This window comes from Monodelphis domestica, chromosome X (genome assembly GCF_027887165.1).
Source record: "Monodelphis domestica isolate mMonDom1 chromosome X, mMonDom1.pri, whole genome shotgun sequence".
In the NCBI taxonomy this organism is placed as follows: Eukaryota; Metazoa; Chordata; class Mammalia; order Didelphimorphia; family Didelphidae; genus Monodelphis; species Monodelphis domestica.
The window spans coordinates 30,412,595-30,439,331 of record NC_077235.1 but is presented as its reverse complement, the minus strand read 5'-3'; the positions used below and the strand labels follow the sequence as shown (position 1 = coordinate 30,439,331).

General features: G+C 40.1%; 1 protein-coding gene across 1 annotated transcript; it reads right to left on the bottom strand.

Moving 5' to 3' along the window:
* Window positions 1-1,351: 1,351 nt before the first annotated feature.
* On the bottom strand, window positions 1,352-25,624 carry MAGT1 (magnesium transporter 1). Its single transcript, XM_001372316.5, has 10 exons — window positions 25,125-25,624; window positions 22,697-22,866; window positions 20,689-20,806; window positions 20,366-20,506; window positions 19,747-19,887; window positions 18,999-19,088; window positions 14,600-14,663; window positions 12,025-12,099; window positions 8,237-8,327; window positions 1,352-7,525 (listed from the first exon to the last, which is right to left on the bottom strand). Exons 1-10 carry the CDS (start codon window positions 25,233-25,235, stop codon window positions 7,510-7,512), a joined length of 1,017 nt encoding a protein of 338 aa, XP_001372353.1. The 5' UTR covers window positions 25,236-25,624; the 3' UTR covers window positions 1,352-7,509.
* Window positions 25,625-26,737: the final 1,113 nt, after the last annotated feature.

Here is a 26,737-nt window from a genome sequence, read left to right as displayed (position 1 = left end):
GAGAGTTTCTATGATTAAAAAAAAATCTAACACCCTGCAGGCAACCTGGCAACGAATTACTAAATTTAGCAAAGCTGCTTCTTTGACAATCTGGAGATGAGCCTTTCTTGGCTTAGGTAGGCTGGTACTTGGACAAGACATACTGACCATCATTGGCCCCATCTTCAAAGCCTTTCCGACTTGGTAGGACTTGCCAGAACTTGCATTCTGCTGGCAGTCTTTGGGAACTCAAGACTGGAACCCCACAAGAAGACATCAGAGGGATCTCTATTGCCATCCATTAAAAAATAAAACAAACCACTTCGATCAACTATATGATTCTTGGTGGTTATTTTTAAAATATTTCTCTTTCTATATTCTAAGTTTCCCAAGTTATTGTGTTATTATTTTGGACTGAAAGCACATGATCTCTTTTCTCTAGGGTTCCAAATGATGACAGACATGAAAATCCTGTCATGTTAGGTTTGGTACTTTGATAACCTAAACTCAATTGAAAATCTGGTGCTCAAATGGATAAGTCAACAAGAGTGAGGAATCACTTAAGGTTGAAAGAGCAGGGGGAAGCTGGGTAGCTCAGTGGATGGAGAGCCAGGCCTAGAGATAGGAGGTCCTAGGTTCAAATTTGACCTCAGACACTTCCCAGTTGTGTGACCCTGGGCAAGTCACTTAACCCCCATCGCTTAGCCCTTACCACTCTTCTGCCTTGAAACTAATACACAATATTGATTCCAAGACGGAAGGTAAGGGTTTAAAAAAAAAGATTGAAAGATGATCCTAGATTCAGAGCTTAGAGGCCATCTAGTCCAACCTCCTTATTTTACGGATGAGGATATGAGCTTAAGAGAGGTTATCATGCAAGAAGAGCTGGAGCAGAATTCAAACCCAGGTCCTCTGACCTCCAAAATCAGGGCTCAATTTACACTGATGCTTCTAAGAGTCAGACTGATTCTGGGCTGAGCTCTGCTGCTCTACTGTATAGATAAAATGAAGGTTTATAGAAAGTTCCCAATTTTTCATATATAGCCTGCTGTTCTGCTTAAAACATCCGCGTATTCAGTGTGACCAGGAATGCCCAGTTCCTCCCTTGTCCCCTTTCATTGGCTAAGGCCTGCCTAACTGAATGGCACCTCAAGAATGGTGTCAACCAAGGGGTAATGTAGTCAGAATTCAACTCTGCAAGAGGCCAGTGAAGCCAGTCATCTCGCAGTCACTGGCCCCGGCAACTTGAAGGACTCCCAACTGACTGCACTTCAGAGCCAGGAGAACTGGAATCCAGGATGGCTACATAGACAAGCTGGAGGAACCTTCAGCCCAGATGTGAAAGCGACCACACTCACACCAGACATGCATGTGAATGAATGAATGAAAACGCATTTATTTAGATCTTACTATATGCAATGCACTGCGCTAAGTATTGGGGATACAATTACAAAGTTGAGACAGTTCCTGTGCTCAAGCTCACATTCTAATAGGAGGAGATAACATATAGATAGGAAGTTTCTACTGTACATCGGATGGAAAGGCCCAACGGTCCTTGGGGTGAAGCAGCCGGGAAATCAGCCGAAATCCATCTTCTTTGTCGTGCCATTTCTATTGATAAGACCAATTTCTCAGGTTGAACCATTTGACAGTGCCAAGAACTTTGCTAAGTGCATCCTGGGTAGTATTAACTTACAAACAATTCAGCAAAACAATTTTAAGTAGCTACTATATGCAAGGCACTATGCTAGGCCTTAGTGATACAAAGACAAAAGGTGAAAAATAGTACCTGCCCTCAAGGAGCTTACATGATAGCACCATACACATAGAGCTGGAAGGAACCTTAGAGGTCATCAAAGCCAACCTCTTCTTTTCACAGATGGGAAAACTACACTCCTCAGGGTGAAGTGACCACTCCAAGGTAACACAGGTAAAAAGTGGCAGGGCTGAGACTTGTTTTTAGCTTTATAAAATGCCCCCACCACCTTTATGATGTTCTTAATTGTGTATAACATTTGGTTTGTGGTGGAGACTAAAGCACCAAATTTGTATAAAAGAAAATATTTTTATTTTTTTTTTAAAAAAGCACTAGATTTGGAATGGGAGGACATAGAGGTTTACATCTCAGCCCTGTCCCTTGCTATCTGGGTGACCTTGGAAAAGTCACAGTACCTGGCACATAATAGGCGCTTTATAAATATTTATGGAATTGAAGTGAATTTCAGCTATCTGGACCAAGTTTTTTTATTTGTATAATAGGGGTGGGATTAATTGGAATAGATTGGCTGCTAAAGTGCCTTTCAGATCTAAATCTATGATCCCACTAGGGGCCGGATGTATTGGGTTTGTCATAGTCCAACACTCATGGCTATGACTTGAAAAATTGAAAAATTCAATTTGGCTAAAGAGGGAATCCCTAACCCAGGTATTTTCTCTCCTCCTCCCACCTTCATTGGTCAGGGGCCACTCAACTGATAGGATATACTAGAAGCACGTCATGAATTGGGTCAACAAATGAGGACAGCACAACATTTAAGTATTACCTCAGCCAGCCAGCAGAGCCAACCTATAAAAACTCATCTCTCCAACCCCCTAGAGAAGTCATTTAGCTGGCCATCACTGGCCTGGGTGGCTACTCAGGGATTCAAGTTGAGGAGTGAGATCTTTTGGTCTAGATGTGAAAGTATCCAATTTCACACCTCCTAAATATCGTCTTTCCAGTGTCTCATGTTCACTACCGTCGTAGTGCAAAGCCTTTCTTGCTGTATTGAGAATCTTCTAATAATACCACATGAGAAATAGAATTATTTACTGTCCTTCATATGCTTTGGGGGTTCAGAGTGAATCTGTTTGGCACTTTTCATATGAAAAACCAAAATAAGAGTTAACGAACTGAGAGAGCTACCAATTTGCTGTGTGAATTTAATTAGCTTCACTACTCCAAAGACTAATTTCCTTATCTGTAAAATGAAGAGGTTAGACTAGATACGTCAAGGTCTCTTCTAGCTCAAAAATGCTACTGTTCTTTAAACTTATACTTTCTACTATGTTTCATTTAGAATGAGATAGCTAAGCCTAGGACAAAAATAGAGAATCTAATCGCAGATACAAAAACTTGCCAAATGGAAACATCAGGAACATTGCTGAATACCACTCAGTGAAAAGGGTTATATCACCATTTCATCCACGAATCATGGTTGCACATAGTACAGAGCTAACAGCTCCAAAGTGAGTTCCCTCTAGATTAAAGGATTGAAAAACCAGAACAACATGGATGCCCATCGATTAAGGAAATGCCTGAACAATATAACAGATTATTGGATCATCAGAAATTACAAATAGTAAGAATTCACAGAAACATGGGAAGACCTGTATGAATTAACGCAAAAGAAAGGCGAACAAGAAAATAATATACACATTAACAATAATAGAAAGGCAAACAATGTTAAAGGGCATCAGATCTCAGACTCAATGTACCCACCCATTTGGGTTCCAAAGAATAATGATAAAACACACTGTCCTTCCTTCCACAGAGAGTCCAAGGAGGCAGAATACTGCATATGCCACTACATGCTGTCCCCAAGGCAACTGATTTTGCTTAACTGTTTTCTGTGGTTACAAGGCAGGTTTTTATGGGATTTAAAGTATACTGAGAAGTTACTGATGCAAAACAAACTTTATTTTAAAAAGAAATCATAGTATCGGACATTTTACTAATATATGGCATATGGAATTCTTCATATCCTTTTATGGTATTTCACAATATACTGATTCTGCAATCTAATGGCTGCAGAAAAGCCTGTAGCTTATAGCTTTCATTAAACAGCCAAACGTGAATATAAAAAAAAAAAATGAGACATTCATTGAAAGCTGAACTCCAGCCTTAACACTTGATGAACTTGGAAGTGGAGAATGTGTGAGCTGATTGGGACCCTTTAGATCCCCTAGTTCACTGCCTTCATTTTGCTAAAACAAAGAAGTTTAGTTATACAGATACAGACACAAAAGATGCCAAGCCCTGTACTAGGCCAATCTTCCCTTAGTGATCGATACAATCCCTGTAACTTAGATGACTACTTTGAATGAGACCCCAGCAAGAGAGGCGGCCAGGGTTTGCTACTCTACACTGGGACTTTCCACTACATTGCTCTCTGTTTAGCCTCTCCTTTACTCCAGGCTCCTCAAATGCTAGTTATCTCCTCTTCAGTTTCTAAACTTGGAGCAAATGGCCCATGGAGGGATTATACTGAACTTCAGTTGACAATATTCCAACTCTTTCCCAGTTGTGGTGCATCAAATGACTTTGGTCTATTTAAAACTCCTGATATTTTACACCCAGGTCCTGATCCTCTACACAAAGGGTTTCTTCAAGTCAAAGCCTTCATTTTACAGACAAGGAAACTGACACCCAGACATTAAAGGTCACACAACTAGTTAATGGCAGAGCCCAAAATGGGACCCAGATCACCTCATTCTTAGTCCAGCAATCTCCCTACTATAATGATAACAGTAATTACAACAACAATAACAACAATAAATATGCACGTATATATTCATATAGATTCATATACACAGGTAACTATCATTGCAATGGTTTCTGTGAGAATTGACTTTTAAAATTCTATTAATTTCACACTGTTAAAAGCAGACCTATCCACCATGATCTTGGAATACTGAGGGAAGAATTGTAAATTCCAACAATCTATTGTGAGTCCTCCAAAGCAGAATAGAGAGTGGAAGCAGTCATGAAGCAAAAGACTCTATCTACATGGGGCTGATTCATCATAAAAGAGTGAGTTATTTACTCAAGCTGTTCAGGTAATCTTCTCCATTCTTGACTTTGTTAGACAAGATTCTACTACGAATATTTACTTGAACAGGTCAGAACCTAAAACACTCAGATATCCGCTCACTTACTTTCTTAGATATTCTGCGTAATCCAATAGGCTGTAAAAATTCAAAAAAAAAAAAAAGGTTGAAATTGAGTTTTCAGTCTCACGTAAATAAAGTTTGCCAAGAAATGATAAACATATTTGAAACTACCAGGCTCATCATTATTCAGGTTCCAAATCAGAAAGCCATCAGACCATCCAAATTAGAATCATTTTTGTCTTTTAAATTTGTCTGCTCGCTTTTTTAAAAATTAAAAATCTCCATCAAAAGCCTGCAATTAAGATTGTAAAATGGTTTATTGAAATGTTATATGATTATCTCTGTAACTGTGATGTTTTACTTAAAAGTAACACAAGTGAGATGTAAACTGGTCATGGAAAAGCTAAGTTAAGTCTAGTTAAGGCACTTTAGATGGAAGTCAGTTTCAAAATTCAAATAAAAGAGATGTTCAATTTTGAATACAGCACTATTTCTTTTCTCCACACGCTTTACACAGCTGCTCGATAAGTGAGCTAAATGAAAATAACTCACACTAGTCTCTCTGTACAAGTAATATTCTAATACTTTCTTGCGGCCAGACAGCTTCATAACAAATCTCACTCTTGGGTTATCAGAGCATAAATTCAGTGGGTCCAACGTGAGCAACAACAGCTGATGGAGACACAAGAGAATCCACAAATGGAGGTACCCAATGGAGTAACAAATAAAAGATGGAGCTACATAAGACCACCTCGGTCAACCATTCCCCTTAAGCAATGGCTTAAAAGCCACCTTTCTTCGGAAGCCTGGAGGCTCTTTCCAAACAGTGATCTCCTATGGCCTCATTCACATAAAGCCACAGAATCTCATGGTATATACTCTGGGGAAGGTAAACAATAGCTGGCAGTCACAGCATAAAAACAAAAAGGTAGGACTTCACTTTCCTTCTTTCATCCCTCTCTCTCCGTCCCCATCATTGTATTTACTTTTCTCATCATTGCTGAAGATAATATGGATTTTGACCTAATGGTAAATTCTCACAGAAAGATAGTAACCACACTGGAAACTTAAATAGGGAGTAGAAGCATATCAGTTACAATAGTTCATTCTCAAACTGTTTGGTCTATTATTTTCATTCATTGAAGAAAGCCAAAGAGCAAAACATATCCGATTTTTATCTTGATCTTCTACTTAAAGAGGTTGGGGAAAATAAAAGAATTCAATTTAGTTCAACGAACATTTATGAAGTGCCTACTATGTGTAAGGTGCTGGAAATACAACACAAAAAGCCAACTGCCCCTGCCCTCAAGGAGCTTATACTCTACTTGGGGAAGGAGGAGGAGGGGGAAAAGATAAGTACCATAGATTTTCAAGGGCACTTCATTTATGTACAGAGGCAGCAACCAAGACAAACTGGATGTCCAATGTATGGCCCCATGGGCAGGAGATTTTTTTTTTAACAACAAAACATTTTTTAGCCCAATTAGTTAAGCATACATTAAGCAACTTAGCACAGTAGAGCCTGACCACCTGTTCACCCCAACCATTGGATAACTGACAGTCACTAGGTGTCATGCTTAGCATCAATTAATAAGCGTAATTGAAGTTGAAAAAAATTCACTATATAACATATTCATTCGAGTACTACCTGTCACATACCAATTACTCATCATGTGGATCCCCCCTGAAGTCCCTAGAATTGTACCTTTATTTAATCATCTTTCAAACTCTTTGTCCCAAAGTAGACAAAGCCTAAAAGAAATTTGTCCCAATTGGAAAATGTTTAGGTTCATTCTGTGAGCTACTATGGTAACCCTCAAAGTAACTTCAAATAAGGACAATTGTTTTAATCAGGAAGTTGGACTAATTTATTATCAAGCTGGCATATTTTAAATGAGCTTTCTTGAATTACAGAAAACTAGGGAAAAGGAATTCACTTGAAAACTCTAAGTATAAGACTGCTTATTAGCACCCACAGAGATGACTTTTTTTTGTGACTTTTTCATGTCTAAAGCTACATAGCAATGTGCTTTAGGAGAAAAGACCCAGGCAAAAAAATCCATTAGGGAGCCTTGGTCTGTATACATGGGGAGTGGGTTCTGTTTTTAGGAGGCAACACAGCACATCTGGTTTATCAACCTAAAAGACAGATGTGCAAAGCATCAATTCCATGGGGGAAAGGGGTGGGGAACGGGTAGAGGACATTTATCGTAGTTATCTGGAATTGCTGGATAGATAAAGATTGATCAAGACATCTCTTCATACTGGAGTAGAAAAATATTTTATCAGGTGGCTAAAAATGAACAAAAAAGAATTCCTCAAATTAGACTGAAGTAGTGCTACTAGAAGATTTTCTTTTATTCCCAAAACATACTCTATCTAAAAAACTCTGAATTCCACGAGGTTCAATGTTTTGTAAAGCTCACAGGGACGGGAAGGTTAACAACAGAAGGGAAATTTTGTCCTAACACTGCACGGACTTTTAAAGCAAACTTCTTGTTAACATTAAGGCACTACACATCACTCTTTGGTTCAATTTTTTAACACAATCTCAATCCTTTTCAAGAGAGGTAATATGAACCATACACACTTTGCACTGTTCCAACACAATATATACAATTTCCAAGCTTTAATGTTCCAGCGTTGATTTGTTTCTTTTTAATTCATCAGGAAACTGAAATATACACATAGATCCATTAGTCATTACAGATATAATATAGGAATGTAATAAGGTAAAATCCATTCCTCCCCACTGCATACAGAGAAGGGGATGTGAGAGGAACAACAGGAGAGGCTTAGGGTTCAATGGCAACCTTCTCCCAAGCTTAACCTCACCAGAGGCAGAGATTTTCTAATAAATTTGATGATTCCTTTTCTTTCCACACCAAAATTCAGGGAGGGAAGAAGCCCTGGAGGGCTGGTTGAACTCTTTCCCTAAGTATATAGATCAAGAAGAGAGAATAGTAATCCTTTCTCCAAAGGGGAAAATGGGTTTGGGATATTAGAGATGAGGGGAGAAAGATGCCAAGGTCTCCAAGCAAGGCAAGGAAGTGACAGATTTTCCAGGAGTGTGTAAAGGGCTGTATGGCTAACATTTGAGAAACAGGTGCTCTCCCCATTCTACCATAGACCAAATCGACAGCCAGAGGTGGATGGGACATGAACACTGCTGAACAAGCTTTTTTTGATGTTATACTAATTTAATTTAGAGATCCTTAAGGGAGTAGCTGCTGGAATATGTTTGGGGGGGGGGGGACTCTAGAAGGGGGAGAAATCATAATCACACATAGCAAGAGAAGCTGGAACCACTTGAAGACAAAGTAAGGGGGAAATCAATACCCAGATGGTAATAGCAGTTAACCACAAAAGGATCTTTCTTACTTACCTGTAGGGATAGCCATGGTATTTTGACTTAAAGACAGACAGCATCCAACTAAAGAACACCACAACGAGCACAATGCCAACAGCACACATTACTGGGAAAAAGGAGAAAAGAGCATTATGTCAGTGGGTGGTGAACTACAGCCACAAAAGGGGCAGAAGCCAAATTAAAGAATCTCTTTTAATTTCCAAAGCAAGAGTTTGACACTGGTCATCATAATCATCTGGCTCTAGAAGAATGAAAAAATCCACTTGATACCAACAGATCTTCATGGTTTTCTAATGTGATTTTTTAAAACCTGGATGTGAAGTGAGGGAGTGTGCCCAAGTGGACAAAGCAATCACTGACTTATTATGGTCAGGAAAAACTAGGTTCAAATGCTGCCTCAGAGACTTAGTTGTGGGACTCTGGGCAAGTCTCTCTAATCTTATTATCCTCTACCTCTCTGATGGGAGGCTAGGCATGAACTCCAAATCTCCATCTAAGGGAAGAGCTCAGCTCCAACATCTCATTTCTCACCTCAAAGCACTACTTGAGGAATTCTTTGACTGACTTCTTCATCATACCTCTACACTGGGTATCCTCCTGCCTCCCCTCCCCCTGATTTTTATGTTTTATCTTACTCCATTAGACTGTAAGCTCCTTGAGGGCAGGGACTGTCCTATTTTTTTTTAATTAAATATTAGTATCCCCATTGCTTAGCGGTAGTTCAAAAGAAACATGAGATGTGCAAATTCAGAGACATCTCCATCCCAAATGTTCATATGGACTTTTTGTGCCCAATCTGTATGTGGTAGAGCCTTCCAAGCTCATATTGGACTGATCAGCCATGGTCAGACACATTGTACACTGACCCCAACATCGTGATGTAATTTTGGTCCTCTTTCAGTATGAAGGACACCACCTGGCACACAGTAGACACTTAATAAATGTTTATGGGCTATTGACTACTTAAATGAACAAGGAGCTGGATCTAAAATTGAATAGGAGGAAGAAAATAGGCTGAACCCCACCTGGGAAAACAAGCCAACAAAAAACTGAATTTTTAACAACTGTGACCATGAAACACTGCCCCCCCCCCCCTTTTAACACCAGTGTTCTTCAAATGATTCCATAGAGCTGGGACACATAAAGCACACCACTAGCTCTATGAAATCCAAAATGCCAATCACCCCAAAAGCAACAAACAGAAAGACTTATGGGCTAGAGCATTTCACTTGAAGCTTGCTTATAAGAAGAGGCAGAGGGGCAGCTCAGTGGCTTGATGGAAAAAGAGCCAAGCCTAAAGATGGGAGGTCCTGGATTCAAATCTGACCAAAGATACTTCCTAGTTGTGTGACTCTGGACAAGTGACTTAACCCCCATTGCCTTGCTCTTCATGCTCTTCTGCCTTAGAACCAATACACAATAATGTTCTCAAACTTTTTGGTCTCAGAATACCTTTACCTCTAAAAATTACTGAGGAGTCCCTATCCCCACCATGAGCTTTTGTTTATGTGTATTGTAATATTTCGGCATTTTTTTGTATTAGAAATGAAAACATCTTAGTACAGTGAAAATAGCTTGGACCCCCACCGACCCTTTGAAAAGGCCTCTGGGAACCCCAGAGGTCCCCAGATCACACTCTGAGACCCACTGCTTTAGGAGATATATTCCTAGAAAGGCTGTGGGCTAAACACAGTCAGAAACAAGACATTTGAACAGCCTTTACTAAGGAAACGAGAGGAAGCCTCCTCCTCCTCCTCCTCCTCCTCCTCCTCCTCCTCCTTCTTCTTCTTCTTCTTCTCCTTCTTCTTCTTCTTCTCCTTCTTCTTCTCCTTCTCCTTCTTCTTCTTCTCCTCCTCCTCCTCCTCCTCCTACTGAGCAGGCTTTTAACTATCTGAAGTTAGCCTGTATTCAGCCTTTTATGGTTTACAAAGTACTTTCCCCACAATCCTAAGAATGATTTCCATTTAGCAGCATCACCTCCCTCAGTGGGATTTTAGAAAAGTTTTATTAGGAATAACAGAAATATCCCTTTTGTAGGAGGGCTACTCTGGAAAAACAAAGGGTTCATTCGATTCAAGTGCCAAAGGAAAATTCTTTCAGGGCATTGTTTTTAACATAGTTACAGTCTGAGACTTGGACTAATATGACATTCAACAGAATTTGCTACATTTTAAAAGATACAAAGGATGGGCTTGTATCTTTGAATATAAGATTTCTAAGGCAAAGGGATGCTTTTTCTAAAATGGGCTACACAACCGGGGTTAATTGACTTGTTCAGGGTCACACAGCTAGGAAGAGTCTGAGGGTACATTTGAACTCAGGTCCTTCCAGCTACAGGCCTAGAGCTCTCTATCCTCTATGTCACCTAACTGCCCTGCTTTTTTGCTTTTTTTTTTAAACAAAAGAATTAGTCATTAAATTGCTTCCTAGATATGTAAACTGGTATTTTAAGTCTTCATTATTATATATGATGCATCCATTGGTTCATTCATAACAGATCTATGAATGTACTTTGCTCTGGGAAAGTGAAGACCTAACAACATGGTTCCTTAAAGAGGGAACTAGAAGACAAATAGTTAAGATGGTAAAGTAAAAACTAGCACTTGGGAGCAAGAGGACCTGGGTTCAGATACAGCCTCTGAAACTTACAAGCTGTGTTACCTTGGGTTGCTAACTTCTCTACTAGGATCAGAGCCATATTATACTTTTGTATAATATTATTGAGAGCCAGGCCTTGAGATGGGAGGTCCTGGGTTCAAATCTAACCTCAGACATTTCCCAGCTATGTGACTCTGGGCAAGTCACTTGACCCCCATTGCCTAGCCCTTACCACTCTTCTGCCTTGGAGCCAATACACAGTATTGATTCCAAGATGGAAAGTGAGGGTTAAAAAAAAAGAAACCAATATTCAGAGAAAGGAAGTGACTTGCCCTGGAGCACACAACTATGAAGCAATCAAGGCCAGGATTCAAACCCAGACCTTTCCTGACTCTGAATTCAATTCTCTTTTTACTACCCCACCTCTCAGGAACACTCTCAGAAGGAAAAATAAATAGCAGTACTACAAAGGAAAGCAGACAAGTTAGTACCTTCAGCCTGTGGGGGAAAAATGTTAAGGTTATGCTATGGAAGGCAGAACAGGCCTGGGAAATATGTCTAAAGAGAGGTGGCTTCTACAGGCAGGAGGCTGTGCCCTTCCAGCTCCCTTTCCTCTAACAATCCTCACTTCCTGTCCCCCATGTTCTCAACCCACAAGTCTTGGGCTACAAGTCTGACCTTCTTCCTGAGATTTCAGAGTCTGGTTCTCATTTTCTGCCCAGTGGGTGGGTAGTCCTTGCTCCTCTTTCGAGGGTAAGGAGGGTTCCTGGCATCCAGAGTCTAACTTTAAATACATTTCCTAACCGAAACATCCCTCTAAGTCACATCTTAGAATGCTGTAAATGGTGACCAGCTTCTAGATACTTCAGGGACATTAGGAGTTAGAGGCTTCTGTGGCCAAGCCTGGGAACCTTACCCCCATTCCTTAGTGTCGACTGACATATTAACACAGCCTGCTGCTAAGATGGGAATTACTTGGATTAATTCTGCTAGAATGGTGTTGATGCCATTCAAACTGTGACTGAGAAAAACCTTCTGATTTACAAAAAGATCTCGTAAGCAAAGGGCAAGTCCAGCCTTTAAAAGAAAGAACAACAAGTTGCAGGGAACATTTTTGGCTTATACCTCAATTCAATCAAGCCCTTTCTCAAGGAGCCCATTATGTGTCAGGCACTCCACTTTTCCAAATGCTTTAGGAGACTTACACTTTCTCTTTCCGATATCCATGTGAGATGTGATGGCTTCACACAAAAGCACTATCCCCAGAGTAACAGCACCATCTTTTCATGTTGTTTAAGGAGAAATTCAAAGGCATCCAAGGTCAGCTTCACACAGGGTGGCATGTGAGGGGGGGTTATGCTTAGCTAACATAGAAATTAGTACTCACCTCAAGCATGATTTAAAAAAAAATAAGGTTGGGGGAGACATCTAAGAGGCAAAGAAGAGCCCACATTTTAAAGGAAACATTTACTGCCTGGGAAGGATTTGGAAAACTAAGATTCTTTCTTACTTCTCGACTTCTTTCTGCCTTTAAACACCTGGTGCTACACTTCTGGCATTAAAGGTTTTTTATCTTGCATATTTCCTCCCCCAAAGTATATATGACTAGAGTGCTTCAACCAGTTGGAGACCAAAGAACTAGGACTAGCAGATAAAAAGAGGACTTTTCCTTGCTTTCCATTTTTCTCAGCATCCATCCCTAATCAAAAGTCAAAAGACTCAAGGAGGAGGGAGGAGCCCAATTGTTATTTGAACCAAGATGGGGCCTGGTTCTTGCATAAAAGAGAGGTCCAACAAGGAGAGGAATTTTAAAATAACAAAAAAAGGATCCATCTAAATATTAATCAGGTGCAAATGGATTCTGGGGGAAGGCCAAAAGCTGCAATCCCAGGGGGAGAGCATCTTTACAGCCCAGGATATTTGGTACTAAATACATGGGTGGGAAAGCAAAAGCATTGTTTTCCTTTCATCAATAAATTATAGAACTCTAGGGTTATATGCTGTCATCTGGCAATCAAGTGGTTCTGCTTAATTCTTTTGGGGAATACGTTTGTCTTTTTTTGGCTAAAAGATGATGAGTTATTTTTTTTTAAGTCTGATTTTTTTTTGGGGGGGGTGTTGTGACCTGGCTAATATGAAGTCTGTTTTGTATGACTTCACATTTATAATTGATATATTGTTGCATTTTCAAGGGGTGGGGTGGATAAAGAGAGAGGAAGACAATTTGGAAAGCAATTTTTAAAAAATGAATGTTAAAAAAATTTTGTTTACAGGGATTAGGAAATATTTAATGAAATAAAAATCTATTAAAAAACTATCAGTTACTCACAAAAATAAATAATAAGAAAATGTTTTTGCATGATAATACATGGATAACCCAGATCCAATTGCTTCCCAGCTTCCAGAAGGGAAAAAGAGGCAATAGTCAACATACAACTTTGAAAAATTTATGAGAAAATTTGTTATTCTATATAATTGGAAAAAATGAAATAAAATAAAAAAGATTGTCAATTTAAAAAATCTTGACACATCCTGAGTTTTTTTTCAAACCTGTTGCTCATTCTACTTTGTTTTTTAATTTAAAACCCTTACCTTCTGTCTTAGAATCAATATTGTGTTTTGGTTCCAAGGCAGAAGAGCAGTAAGGGCTAAGCAATGGGGGTTAAGTGACTTGCCCAGGGTCACACAGCTGGGAAGTATCTGAACCTAGGACCTCCCATCTCTGGGCCTGGCTCTTAATCCACTGAGCCACCCAGCTGCCCCCTTGTTCTTTTTATTGACACAGGTCATATAGTTCCTCTATACTTTGAGAGATGTTTTTTCTTAGGTTGTTGGGGTATGAGAAAGGAAAAAAAACCCACTTGATGGACAAAGCCTGGTAATAAACTTCTCTAAACTTAGAAGGCTGACCCTTAGGTGGTGGCTTGATTTGTTGCTGGGTATACTTCAAAGCCATTCCAATTTGGCAGACATCCTTCCTCCAGCATGAACTTTTTCTAATCCCCTTCAAGGCATGGTGAGTAATCAGTGGTGGCCAGTGGTGACCAAGTGGGGCACAAATGCACCTAACATAGGAAAAACTGGGGATCCTAAGATGAATATCATGCCTGCTCCTCAATAGTGGGCCCTGCAGTATCTAGGATGGGGGCACTCTGGCTCCTCAAAGAAAAGCCCACTTGGCTGAAAAGCCTTTACTTGTCCAAGTTCAGAGTGGGGAGAAGGCAGGCATTCCGTAGCTCACTGGAACCTGCTCAGGTGCTCCTGGCCCAGCACCTTGGGAATGTTCCCTGCCCTCTTTATGTCCACTTCCTGTAATATCATCTCACTAAACTAAAAATACCCTCCTCTGTTAAGCCTTGCATCATCCTAGCTATTTGGTGCTGACAAACAGCAGCAGCAGCAGACCGCTTGGGATGGTGGGTATGAGGGTGGGACGGTTCATCTCAAGCACAAGCAATGCGGAGGGACAGATTCCTTTGAAGGAAAGGCTTAAACAACAAAAGGAGGGAGACTCCTGATGTAGTCACTGTCTCAAGCTATAGGCAAGGGGATGAGTTTCTTCTGAAAGGCAGTTTTAAAAAGGGGGACAACATACAAACCATTCAAAGAGTCAAATGAATACAAGTCAGAGAGCTCGGACTGGTTAAAGCAAAAACCAGAATCCGGTTTTGGCTCCAAAGAGCATTAATCTGCAGAGAGACTATAGCAAAGGGAATAAGGGAGATGCTGAGGGTACATGAAAACAAAGATTCTGCCAGGCAATCAGTACAAGGAGGATACTAAACAGAAGGACAATGTGTGTTTCAGCAACAAACTGGGCCTGGCTGCTTCCATGGATATAATTCTGGAAAGAAACAAAAACAAGAAACAACACACCAAAATTATTCCGAAAAATACAAATCCAGAGCATCCAATATATTAATTCACTCCCGAAAACAGATAATCAATTCTGGAAAATTACACACTCCATTTGGCATTACAATCAATTCTATATTATTCAATAAATACCAATTTTTGAAACAAACAGGAAGAAATTTTGTTTTAAGAAAAATGACTTTTTTTTAAAGAAAACAAATCAGAATTAAATATAGATTGACAGAGGGTTGGAAGATGGACTTCAGAGCCAGGGGGACCAAGTAGAAGGCTGAGGCAGTAGTTTAAGAGATGAGAAGTGATAAGGAGCCTAAAGTAGAGTGGTGCTGACAGCTGGTGAGCAAAGAGACAGGCACAGATGCAAGAGACACTGCAGGGCAGAAAAAATAAGATTTGGCCAGTGATAGGCTATGTGGGAAGGCAGTTGGGAAGTTCACTGGACAGAGAGCTGGGCCTGGAGGCAGGAAGACCTGAATTCAAATCCAGCTTCAGACACTTCCTACCCTTTGCCTAGCTGCATGACTCTGGGCAAGACACTTCATCTCTGACTGCCTGACAAAAGGATCCAATGGAGAAGGAAATGAAAAACCATTCCAGTATCCTTACCAAGAAAACCCCATGAGGGGCAGCTGGTTGGCTCAGTGGAATGAGAGGCAGGTCCAGAGAGGGGAGGTCCTGGGTTCAAATCTGGCCTCAGCCTTCTTTCCCAGCTGTGTGACCCTGGGCAAGTCACTTGACCCCCATTGCCTAGCCCTTACCACTCTTCTGCCTTGGAGCCAATACACAGTATTGACTCCAAGATGGAAGGTGAGGGTTTAAAAAAAAAAGAAAGAAAATCCCATGGATGCCTGTGTTCCATGGAGTCACAAAGACTTGACCATGACCGAGCAATAGGACATGTGAAGTGAAGCAGAGGGACAAGTCAGGGATGACCGAGGCTGTGAACCTCCAAGATATAAAGAATGGCGATGCCCTTAGGGAAGTCTGAAATAACTTTATAGTAACAAGAAAAGAATGGGGAAATTCCATTGGGGACATTAAGAACCACTTTAGGCCATCAGGAAGTTTATGGTAGTGACCAAACAGATTTCATTAAGTAGATGGGGAAAATTCTATAACTATAGGGTCACAGCTAAGAAAGCCTTAACTGTAAAAGGGGAACCCCCCCCCAGTAGTTAGAGAATACTGCATCCTAGTTATACCTAGTGGTTTTTGCTATATTTTATAATCATTTCACAGAATTTGAAAAACCATATTAATTAAATTTGAATTTTTCATGGCTTTGAATTTTTAGGAAGATTTAGATAAAGCATATATTATTATCCATGAAAACATGTAGGGCACATTCCAAGTACTGGGGAAAAAAGAAAATTTTCTATTTCTTCGTTTCTACTTTGTTGCTATATTACTATATTGCTACTTTTTTAAAAAGTAGAAAGCTGCCAAGTACTTCTTACCCACAGTGTTTCCAGTGAACACAACAAGTCAAAACAATGTTTCTCAAAATAGAGCCCAGACATCTGAGGAATGGAGGAGATTGCAGGGAAAGAGAAGAACCCGGATTACAAAAGAGAGCAGAGCCACAAAACTGGTTATCAATACATTTTTGTCAAATGAACAGATTGGCATAGTTGGCCTATTCTGCCCCTTTGCCCACGAGAGATTACATGGGTAAGAGGCAGTAGGATTTTTGTCTAAAGCACACCCATGTTATCTCCAAATCATCTCAAAGGATATGGGTAAATTCTCAAAATAATATTCTAATTCACAATCCTAATAATAACGGGACTTCAATTTTCATCCATCCCTGGCCCAGGCAATGACTCAGACAGGAAGAACACTTGCAAGGACTGAGGATGGTTTAGCTTGGAGGAGAGATAAGGGCAGGGAAGACAGATGTCAGGGCTCACATTGGCTACTGGAAGGACAGACTTAGATGATGTCTCTTGTTCTGCTCTTTCTCAGGGAGCAGAATGAGGATCAACTCAACAAAGCTGTTGAGAGGCCAAGTTAGGATTAAGGAAGGAAAAGCATTTCCCAACAATTAGAGCTAGCCTGAACTAGAATGGGCTGCTTCTAGAATGAGTGGATTCCTTGTCATGGGAGTTCTCCATCCAAAAGAGGCTAGATGATAATTTGCTCGTTTCCCAGGTCAAAGGTTAGCCTAAAAGGCTTGAGGTTCCTTCTGACACAGATACTTCGATTTTATTTGTAAATATTTATTGAGGGCCTCCTGGGCACAAAGCACTATATTAAGAGCTGGACAAAACACATACAAAGTTTGGCTAACACCCAGTCCCTGTCTGCAGGGAACTTAAGTCTGGTGGGGGGTGGAGGGGAGAAGGACACACAGATCTCCCGTAATATTGTCTAGATAGATGAACTGGTATAAGCATTTCCGGGGATGGCATTTGAATTGGGTATTAAAGAATTGAAATTCACAAAACAAGGAAGTAAAAGGACTTTGCAGATGTAGAAAATAGCATGAGCAAAGGCAAGGAGGTGGGAAAAAGAATGGTGTATGTGGAAGGTGGGGAATAGTCCAGTTTGGCTGCCAGAAAGTAGAATGGAAGGGTAGCATGGGACCAAATCATTGCTGGCCTTCATATGCTAGGCAAAGGCTTTTTATATATGTGGACAATGAGTTTTTGAACCATCTTTTCTTGGTAGGCAGCATAGGGACACACTGAAGAATATGAGGCAGTGGAATGACATGACCTGAAGATAAGATAGGCAGGGACTGCATGAAGGCAGGAAGGCCTATTAGGGGACTACTGCAATAGTGTAGGAAAGTGGTGGTGACGTTGTGGAGGAGACAGATTTCCTGGCATCATTATCTGACCAGAGAATCCCCGGGCTTTGCCATCACCATCACCCCCTCCCCCTTAGGACTTCCAGACCTTTCTTTCCATCTCCCTGTAGTTGAATTTTTGTTCATTTCTGTATTGTCACCCTTCATAAGTGCAGAAGATGGTTGAGAGCAAGGACTTTCTCTCTTTCCCTTTTAGTATCTCTAATTCTTTTTTAGCACAGGGGTGGGCATACAGTAAGTGTTTAATCAATGTTTTTTCATTCATTCTTCAATAGGGGTAATAATGATAAAGAAAAGCTTGGATTTCAAACACTGAGTTCACCCAAACAAATGTAACTTATTAGGTAATGGTTGAAGAACTCATTTTTCAGTGAGTGTCCAATTATTTCCCCCCAATTATCAATGATTTATTTTATCTTCTCCCAACTCCAAATGAAAAAATGAAAACCTTTGTAAAAAATAAACACCTTGAAGCAAAACAAATTGCCATGTTGTAGCTGTCCAAAAATGTATGTCTTATTCTGTATGTTGAATTCACCAAAGTGCTCAATTATTAACTGAGTTTTTCATATTAAATTAATTGATTGAACAACCTACCTGTGCATCTGGAAAGATATATAGTAGTGCCATTTAGATATGAATCACACGAGGACTGTTGATTACCCATTACCTAAATTCTCATCCTTGTGCACAGTCTTTTACAGGATCACAGAGTAGTGTCATGCTTAGTATCTCATTTGGTAGCTGGATTGGAAGTCAGTCCCCTGATTGTGCACATAAGGAAGCTATGAGATTACTCAAACAATTCCCACTGTCCAATTGGTGGCAGGATTCAAACTTAGGTCCCGGGGCTCCAAACCCAATGTTCTTTTGCCTCACAACCCCTAGAATGAACAGTGAAACTGACAGGATGTGGATTCTTAGCCCCTTTTTACTAAGGAAATAAAGGTACTTTGAGAGGGTAAGAGACTTGCCCAAAGTCATCAAATTGGGTTTTCTCACTACAAATTCCTCCATGGCCAGTGATAGATAGTGCTCATTCTAGGTAGGTCACAATTAAATTCATTCAGGATGAAAGACCGGCTTTGCTTGAAATGGAATAATCTAGCAATTTGCTATAAGCCAGCAACTATTCATGGGACTCAATCATCTGAGCCATTTAAATGTTCACCATGGAAATGAGTTTAGTTTTTTTAAAAACCTGTATAACTCAACAAAGGGGGAAATAGATAGTATTCTCTCAAATGTCGCAGGGCCTTGATTCTATATGAAAATGAAATCCTATTCTTCAGGAACTAAAGATAATGTATTTCGGAGTCATTGACAACATTTTAAATTTGTATGTGAAGAGCACAGCAATTTCTACTTTCAAGGTATGAAGCCGTGGTAGATTGAAAATTTGGGACCAAGAAGACTACTGGACCTCTTTCATATACTAGACAGATCAGCATCAATCTAAGCCTGTGATTTAAAGGAATCCTGGCTCTTCCTTACCACCTGTCCCGTATGGGGATTCTTATGAGCATACGGTGGTCCTCTTATGTGGTTCCACATCTGCCCGGACGTCATTGCAAGCACGAAACACTTAAAAAAAAAAGAAAGGAAGAAAGATAAAAAATGATTTTATTTTTTTAAAAGCACCCTCAAAATAGGGGAGGAAAATGGTAAAGCCTTTGTACTTAGCATACTTGGATACCTGATAGATGAGCGATGTGGGGTAACCTCATCTCTTTTTTGATATAACAGGAACCAATTTCTATCTTCAAACATCAAAGCTCATTTTAAATGTTTTGATGTTCATAAGTATATCAAGACAAAATTACATTGACTAAAAACCAGGCAACAATTTCCCCCAATCAAACAATCCATAATCATTTTTAAGCACCTATTATATGTGAAGTAGTGATCATGATTAAGCTATTTGTCTGAAAAAGCTTCAAGCTGGCCAGTTAGAAAACCTTTACTAAATAGAAATCATTTTTTTTCAGAGATAAAAAAATAACAATTTGTTTCCAAGTAGAAAATGTAACATGAGCTGACACATTTTAATTTTATGGCAAGAAGTCACTTGGACTGAGTTTAGGCTAGAAAAAAAATAACTATCAAAAAACCCTTTTCTTCACCAAAGATTCCCTTGAAACAGTGTTGCAAAAAGTCCTGTACTAAGCATAAACTTGGCTAAAGAGATAGCATTTTGAACTTTATTCAAAGAAAAAAACTCTGATTTTTAAAAATCACTTACCAAAGCTGCAAAAGCCCATCCAGTTTTGTTAAAAAGAAAATCTAGATTGCTCCTTCGAAGATACACAAGACCACCAATAACAGCCAAGAGCAATCCCAACATCAGGGGGCCAGCATAATTTGCAGGTCGAATTATTCGAATCTAAGAAAAGAGGGAAGGAAAAAAAATCTACTATGGCCAAGTAATTAGAAATGAAGGAATACCTAAGATTAGCATAGTAACCACCTAGAAAGCACTGCAGTTTGATTTCAAGGAATATTATATAATAAAATGGGATGTCATGTACTCCATTACCATTTAGGATAGCTATCTAATCGAGGAAGTGATCCTCTCTAGATAACATGAGGTTTTCTAAATTGAAGACTTTATAAGGTCAGTTCAAGTGGTAAATGAAACTGAACAGGATGTACTCTCACTTAGTTCTCTGCTCCAGGTAACTGTGTCATTATCATTTTATAGATAAAGGTAAGTCAGCCTTACTAGGTTTTGGGATTTGGGGGGTAGAGTCGAGGAGGAGAAAAAACAGCTCAAGTTAATGACTGTGAATCAGAAGGATGGGGAAAGGCGAAATATCTTAGTTATCTGAAGACAGATTTTCCTCTAAATTGAGCAAACTCACGTTGACATCAGTTCTGTCGGCTATCCATCGGGCAATCTGCTCAGCTGAAAAACCCCGCACTTGTAATTCATATGTATCACTCTGTTTTGGCTTTCCTTTAGCAGGGAAGTTCATGAAAGTTGGAGCCGAATTCATGTTTAGCTGATGTGAAAAGAAAGCAAAGAAAAAAACAAAAAGAAACATCACAATTAGGAGGAAAAGAAAACACTAAAAAACCCACTAAAAATTGCAACAACAAAAAAAGGAAGAAGAAGCTTAAAGGTTTTGACATTCTAACACCATTCTCCTAGATGTTACCCACTGATTCAATAAAAAGATCTTACCATCTGAAATACATCTGACCCATCATCGAAATCTACCATAGCGAAAAATATCTTGTTGGTAAAAGCATTCGAGTATCTCCAGGAGTTGGCCAAAATATGGAATTCTTCATCAGCTTGCCTAGAGAAAAACATAGGTGAAAATAAAAATTTTTAAATGACTGGATTTACCAACAATTAGAAAAACAAACAACCCACGTACATAGAAACAAGAACAGAGGAGGCTTTTCAATGGGGGACCATAATGAAGGGGAAGAAAACCTGTTTCTAAATGATACAAGTTGGATTCTGAGCAAGGTACTGTCATTGCCCTGAGGATATGATAATCTCAACTGCAAATCATAGGGATGGCATTGTAAAATGGAGATTTGAACCCCAGACTTCAATCCCCAGAGATCCTTGGTACTTCCCAGAATTCCCTATAATCTCACCCGAGTCCCCACCTGGACGAGGTCACAGTTTGTATCTAGACTGGCTGTAACACCTACTTTGGCTCTCTCTCTTCCTCTACTCGGACATTGCAACATGTAATAAGTAAGCTGTGAATGGGCTAATCAGCCCTAGGCATGTGGTTTATTATTTTGTATCCTTGATTTCTAATAATCTTAATAAACCTCTTAAAATATGCTACTTTTATTACTAGAAACTAATTTAATTTTTACAGCATGAGAAAGCAGCTGAGGAGGAGCAGCTAGGTGGCACAGTAGATAGGACACTAGGTCCAGAGTTGAAAGAACATGGGTTCAAATCCTGCCTTACACACTTCCTAGCTGTGTGACCCTGGGCAAGTCATTTAACTTCTTTTGCCTAGACCTTGCCCTTCTGTCTTAAAGTTGTTAGTAGGATAGAAAGTAAGGGTTAAAAAAAAGAGCAGCTGAGGCAGCACTATTCATTATTTTATTGAATAAATAAATCCATCCCAAAGAGGCAAGCTACATAGTTAGGTTTATAGTCTTCTTTAGTATTTATAAACTTATCTATCAGAGAATACCAAAATCTATACTAAAAGTCATTTCACATGCAAGGAAAACAGTGACTAAAAAAAAAAAGGAAAATCGTGACTAAATTAAAACTTTGGAAGCATCATCATGGGGCAGCTATGAGACTATAGTGGAAAAAAGGAAGTCTATACCTTGCCTTAGCTCTGCAGTAGTCATATGGCCTTGGGCCTTTCATCTCTCAGCCTGTTTCCTAATCTGTAAAATGGGGCTACCAATAGCATCCACCTCACAGGGTTGGTTTATGAATGAAATGAAACATGATTTGTATTGGGCTTCACAATGCTTAAGAGTGCTATGTAAAAAATGGCTAATATTATTAATATAGGTATTGGTAGGATCATAGGTTCTAAAGCTACAAGGGATTTTAGTGGCCCAGCCCTCTTCTTTTATGTATGAAATGGAGACTCAGGGAAATCAAGTGACCTGTCTATGGTTATATAAGCAATAAAGAAAAAATTTAAGCCTTTCAACTCCTAATGCAGTGACTGTTCTGCTTCACTCCATTGTCTCTTCTCCTATTATATAAAGGAAAGAAGCAGGACTATAATTAAAGGGAAAGTTGAATAAATAATATCTGTGTGTAAATGATAAAAAATCTCAAGTCCTTGTAAGGTCTCGCTCATCCTCCAATAAAGAATATCAACTTATTCTGTCTGATAGGAAATATCAGTGTAACCATGGAGCCAGAATGGTTCTTATAGTGGGTGGGAATGGTAAATACTTTTGTGTTCTGATTTTTTTTAAGCCCTTACCTTCTATTTTAGATTCATTACTGTGTATTGGTTCCAAGGCAAAAGAGAGGTAAGGGCTAGGCAGTGGGCGGGGGGGGGGGGGTTAAGTGACTTGCCCAAGGTCACATAGCTAGGAAGTATCTGAGACCAGATTTGAACCCAGGGGCTCCCACCTCTAAGCCTGGCTTTCAATTCAGTGAGCCACCCAGCTGCTCCTAGTGTTTTGATTTTTTAAAAATGATCTCCAAATGACATCCAACTAGAGTTGAAAGTTCATACCGGCACACCAGACATTGTCGATGTGGTTCAAGAGCAGTGAACATCACAATCACAGAGTAGTTTTTTGGCGATCCCTTGACAAAACGACGGAATTTATCTCCATTCATTCTTATCACTGCTCTCTTGCTGGTCCAGTCCATCAGCTGACTAACCTTTTCTGACAACACCATCTACAAAACAGAAGGCAATCATTTTTCCACAAAATTCAAATTGTTGGTGCCTTCAATTCTGAAACAAATAATGACTAGAGGTAAAAGAGGTAGTGGTATATGATACATGGGGAAGAGGTAAATATTCATATTATTGACTTAGTTCTTAAGTTTTCTACCAAAATAAAAAAATTCTCAAGACTGCCATTTTGGTTTAGTGAGAAATTATTTCAAAGGTAATTATACTTACCTCTCTCAGCTTTGGTAACCTTATCTGAAAAAAGGGATCATAATGCTTACATTGCCCAAGTTATAGACCAGAAGGTGCTTTGTAAAGCTTAAGATAATATAAGAAATGTAAGTAACCATGAACTATAATTTCTCCATTAATAGAGCTGTTTTAATATACTAGATGACAATTATATTGATTAAATGAAAAGGTAAAAAGCTCCCACAAGTTTTAAAATATTATAGAACATATTTCTAGGACAAACCTATTGGTTAGTTTTATACAGGGTACTCTTTAATTCTCATTTAACTAATGTTGCTTTGGTGGGTTTCTTTTAATAGCTAAGGATCTCATAGTAATTAGAAAGAGACAGTGTTGTTTGACTGCCAAAATACAAGAGAATTTCATTTAGAAATTCAATAGGACTACAGAATAAAACAATTTTCTCACCTCTGTTCAGGGAATAGTAAAATGGTGGGAAAGGGGAGGTACAGAAGACTTTAAGGAGCAAAAGCTCTGCTCTTCTGTGAGGAATTGATTGATGGTAGGCTAGGAAGCATACCGAACCCAAGTTCAAATATCTTTAATCAACTATCACATCAAGTAATATGCAGATGAAAAAAAAATCTCACTTGGGTTGTGAAACTTAAAGTACACCTGTCAGTCAATAAACATCTATTAAGTGACTATTCTGTACCAAGCACTGTATGTTCTAAGTGCTGGGGATACAAAAGAGGCAAAAGGCAGTTTACATTCTAATTTGGAAGACTACAAGCAAATAAATATGCTCTATGAAGCTACATACAAGATCAATAGGAAATAATTAAGAGAAAAAGCATTAGAATCGTGATCGGTTGGGAAAGGTTTTCTGAAGACTAGATTTTAATTGAGCCTTTAAACAAAGCCAGAGGAGCCAGTAGGTAGAGAGGAGAAGGGAGATTATTCCAGGGATGGGAGAGAGCCAGAGAAAATGCCCAGGGCCTGGTGAGAAAAGGACTAAAATGTTAGCTTACAAAATGAAAGAGCTGCAAAATCTCTGACTTTTCAAAAACAGTCCAATAATTGTCACACAGAGAGAGAGATGTAGCAGTGAAGTGGAAAAAATGCTGAATTGGAAGGTTGAGGCCTGGGGTTATATCTCTACTACGTCATCTACTAGCTTCCCAAGTCACCTTGGGCAAGTTCATCAATCTGTCTAGGCCATCTGCAAAATGACGCTAGTAAAACACACAGATAAGATGGCTTCAGGGGGTCCTTAGATTGCTTCTCTGTAGAGCATCCTGAATAATTACATTTCAACAGTCACAGTAACATGTATCCCTAATGACATGTAATTTCAAAATAGCAGAATCCTTAAAATGTTGACAAAAGCATAGCAGAACGTATTTCTCTTAAGGCAAAGCACTGGAAAATAGCCCGGAGGATTTAGTGCCCATCGAGTTTACAAAACGTTACAAGTCAAGTAACAGATATTTCGAAGCGAAATGCTACAAAATTACCTGTGGGGTGAGGGAGGGGGCTGCTCAATGGATAAGGCGGGCAGGCCTGTCATCGCAAAGATTGCTAAGGCCCTATTCTAGATCTCTCTTGGGTGTGGCGTTGCCCCCATAGTCAAGACAACCGAGGCCCAGCCAGTCTGTTCCAAGACTAGGAGTTTGGGGTCAGGGGCCCACCACCAACGTAGACAGGCTTATTGATTCAAGCAACCCTGGAGATCGTCTAGGCCAAAACTTCGGGACGTGAAAAGCATACTGGAGCTTAACCAAAAGGACGCGCCTCCAACAAGGGAGACAGTTGGGGGGGGGGGTGGCAGCCCCCTCCGCTCTTTCGAATCAGACCGTCCCCCTCCAACCCCAGGGACATAGCGCCCCCCACCGCCCTGCCCCGTCGCGGCCGACAGCACCAGGGGAGGGGCCCGAGGCCGCACCCTCAGGCCTCCCGAGCCCCCTTTCTGCGTCACCCTCCCAGAGAACAGTAGCACCCCCGACCACTGCAGGCTGCGGAGCCGCCCCCGCTGGCGCAAGCGAGCCAACCATCGGCCGCAGCTCACCTCCTTTCTGCGGAAGGCAGAGGCAGAGGGGAAGCGGCAAGCCACGAAGAGCAGCGCCAACGCCAGCGCCGCCACCGCCGGCACGCACCAAACTCGCCAACCGACAGCCATGGCCGCTCCTCTCCGCTACCAGCCCCAACCAGCCCGACTGAAACTTTCCTCAGCCAGGGATGGCAAGGGCGGGGGTAGGAAACGGGCCACTCGGGCGCGTTCGCTCATTGGTCTGGGTGACAAAAGACGCCCCGCCCTCTCCCTTCTCACTTAAACCCGCAATGTCGGCTGCGGGACAAAAAGATTTTTATTTTTCATTGGTCGGTTCGGTGGTCTGCAGTCTTGGGCGGAATGATCTGGAGTTTGCTGATTGGTCCTTTAGATATAGTCTCCAGGAGATGCAACTTGGGGACACCCAAATGTAGATAATTGTATTGATCCGATTGCTGCATACGTGAACAGCCCGGAGAGAAGGAATATGTGCCCTTCCCCAGGAAATCACTTTGCGTCTCTCTTGTATTCAGTTTTCTGTGTGATTATTGTTTCATTACCCCAAGAGAAGGTAAAATTTTCAAGGACGAGGACTGTCCTTTTTTTTTTTGTATTCACGTTCCCAGAATCCTCCGCGGTGCCTCGCCTTTATCATGGATTTAATTAAATTGCACTTGCGTGAGAAATAGATCTGCATCCCAAGAAATTTTCATCCGCAAAGATGATTTTCTTTTTCATAAAATGATAGGGCTCCCCTCCACGCCCAGAATTAAAAACTTCCCAAATCCCACCTTTTCAATTAAGTAGCTGTGTGATGTAGACTTTTTTCGGTCTCAAGAGTTTTCCGTATAAAGATTCTAAAAAGAGACAAAGAAAAAACCATGAGAATAATCATTCGTTATCATTTTTTGAAAAATTGCAATGGGTATTATTACCTTCATAAAAATCTAAATCTATGCAGCGTTTTATTACTTGATAGGCTGTGTAGGGAAGTGCAGCAAGGGAGGGGGTGCCATGGGCAGGGAAGGACAGATTGGGTAGGAAGGGCAAATCCTGTGATGTGGACAGAGAGAAAGGGAAAAAAAAAAACTTTTACTTTTATTCATCTTGCTTCTTTACTAGTCAATTAATTTCTAGGGCTACACTTTGCAGGCCTCAAATTATGCAGGTTGCATAACAGAAACTTATCTTTCCTTCCTTCCTTCCTTCCTTCCTTTTTCTTTCTTTCTTTCTTTCTTTCTTTCTTTCTTTCTTTCTTTCTTTCTTTCTTTCTTTCTTTCTTTCTTTCTTTCTTTCTTTCTTTCTTTCTTTCTTTCTTTCTTTCTTTCTTTCTTTCTTTCTTTCTTTCTTCCTTCCTTCCTTCTTTCCTTCCTTCCTTCCTTTCTTCCTTCCTTCCTTCCTTCCTTCCTTCCTTCCTTCCTTCCTTCCTTCCTTCCTTTTTCTCTTAATTTCTCTTTTCCTCCGTTCTTTCTTAATTTTTCTTTTCCTTTCATAATTTGTCTTTTCCTTTTCTTAATTTATTTATAACTTTTTCCCTTCCTTCCTTTCTTTCCTTTCAAAAAAATAGATGATGAATTTGAGGCTCAAGACCTCCCTTCTCACCCCAACATTGTGTTCAGTGTTCAATCAAC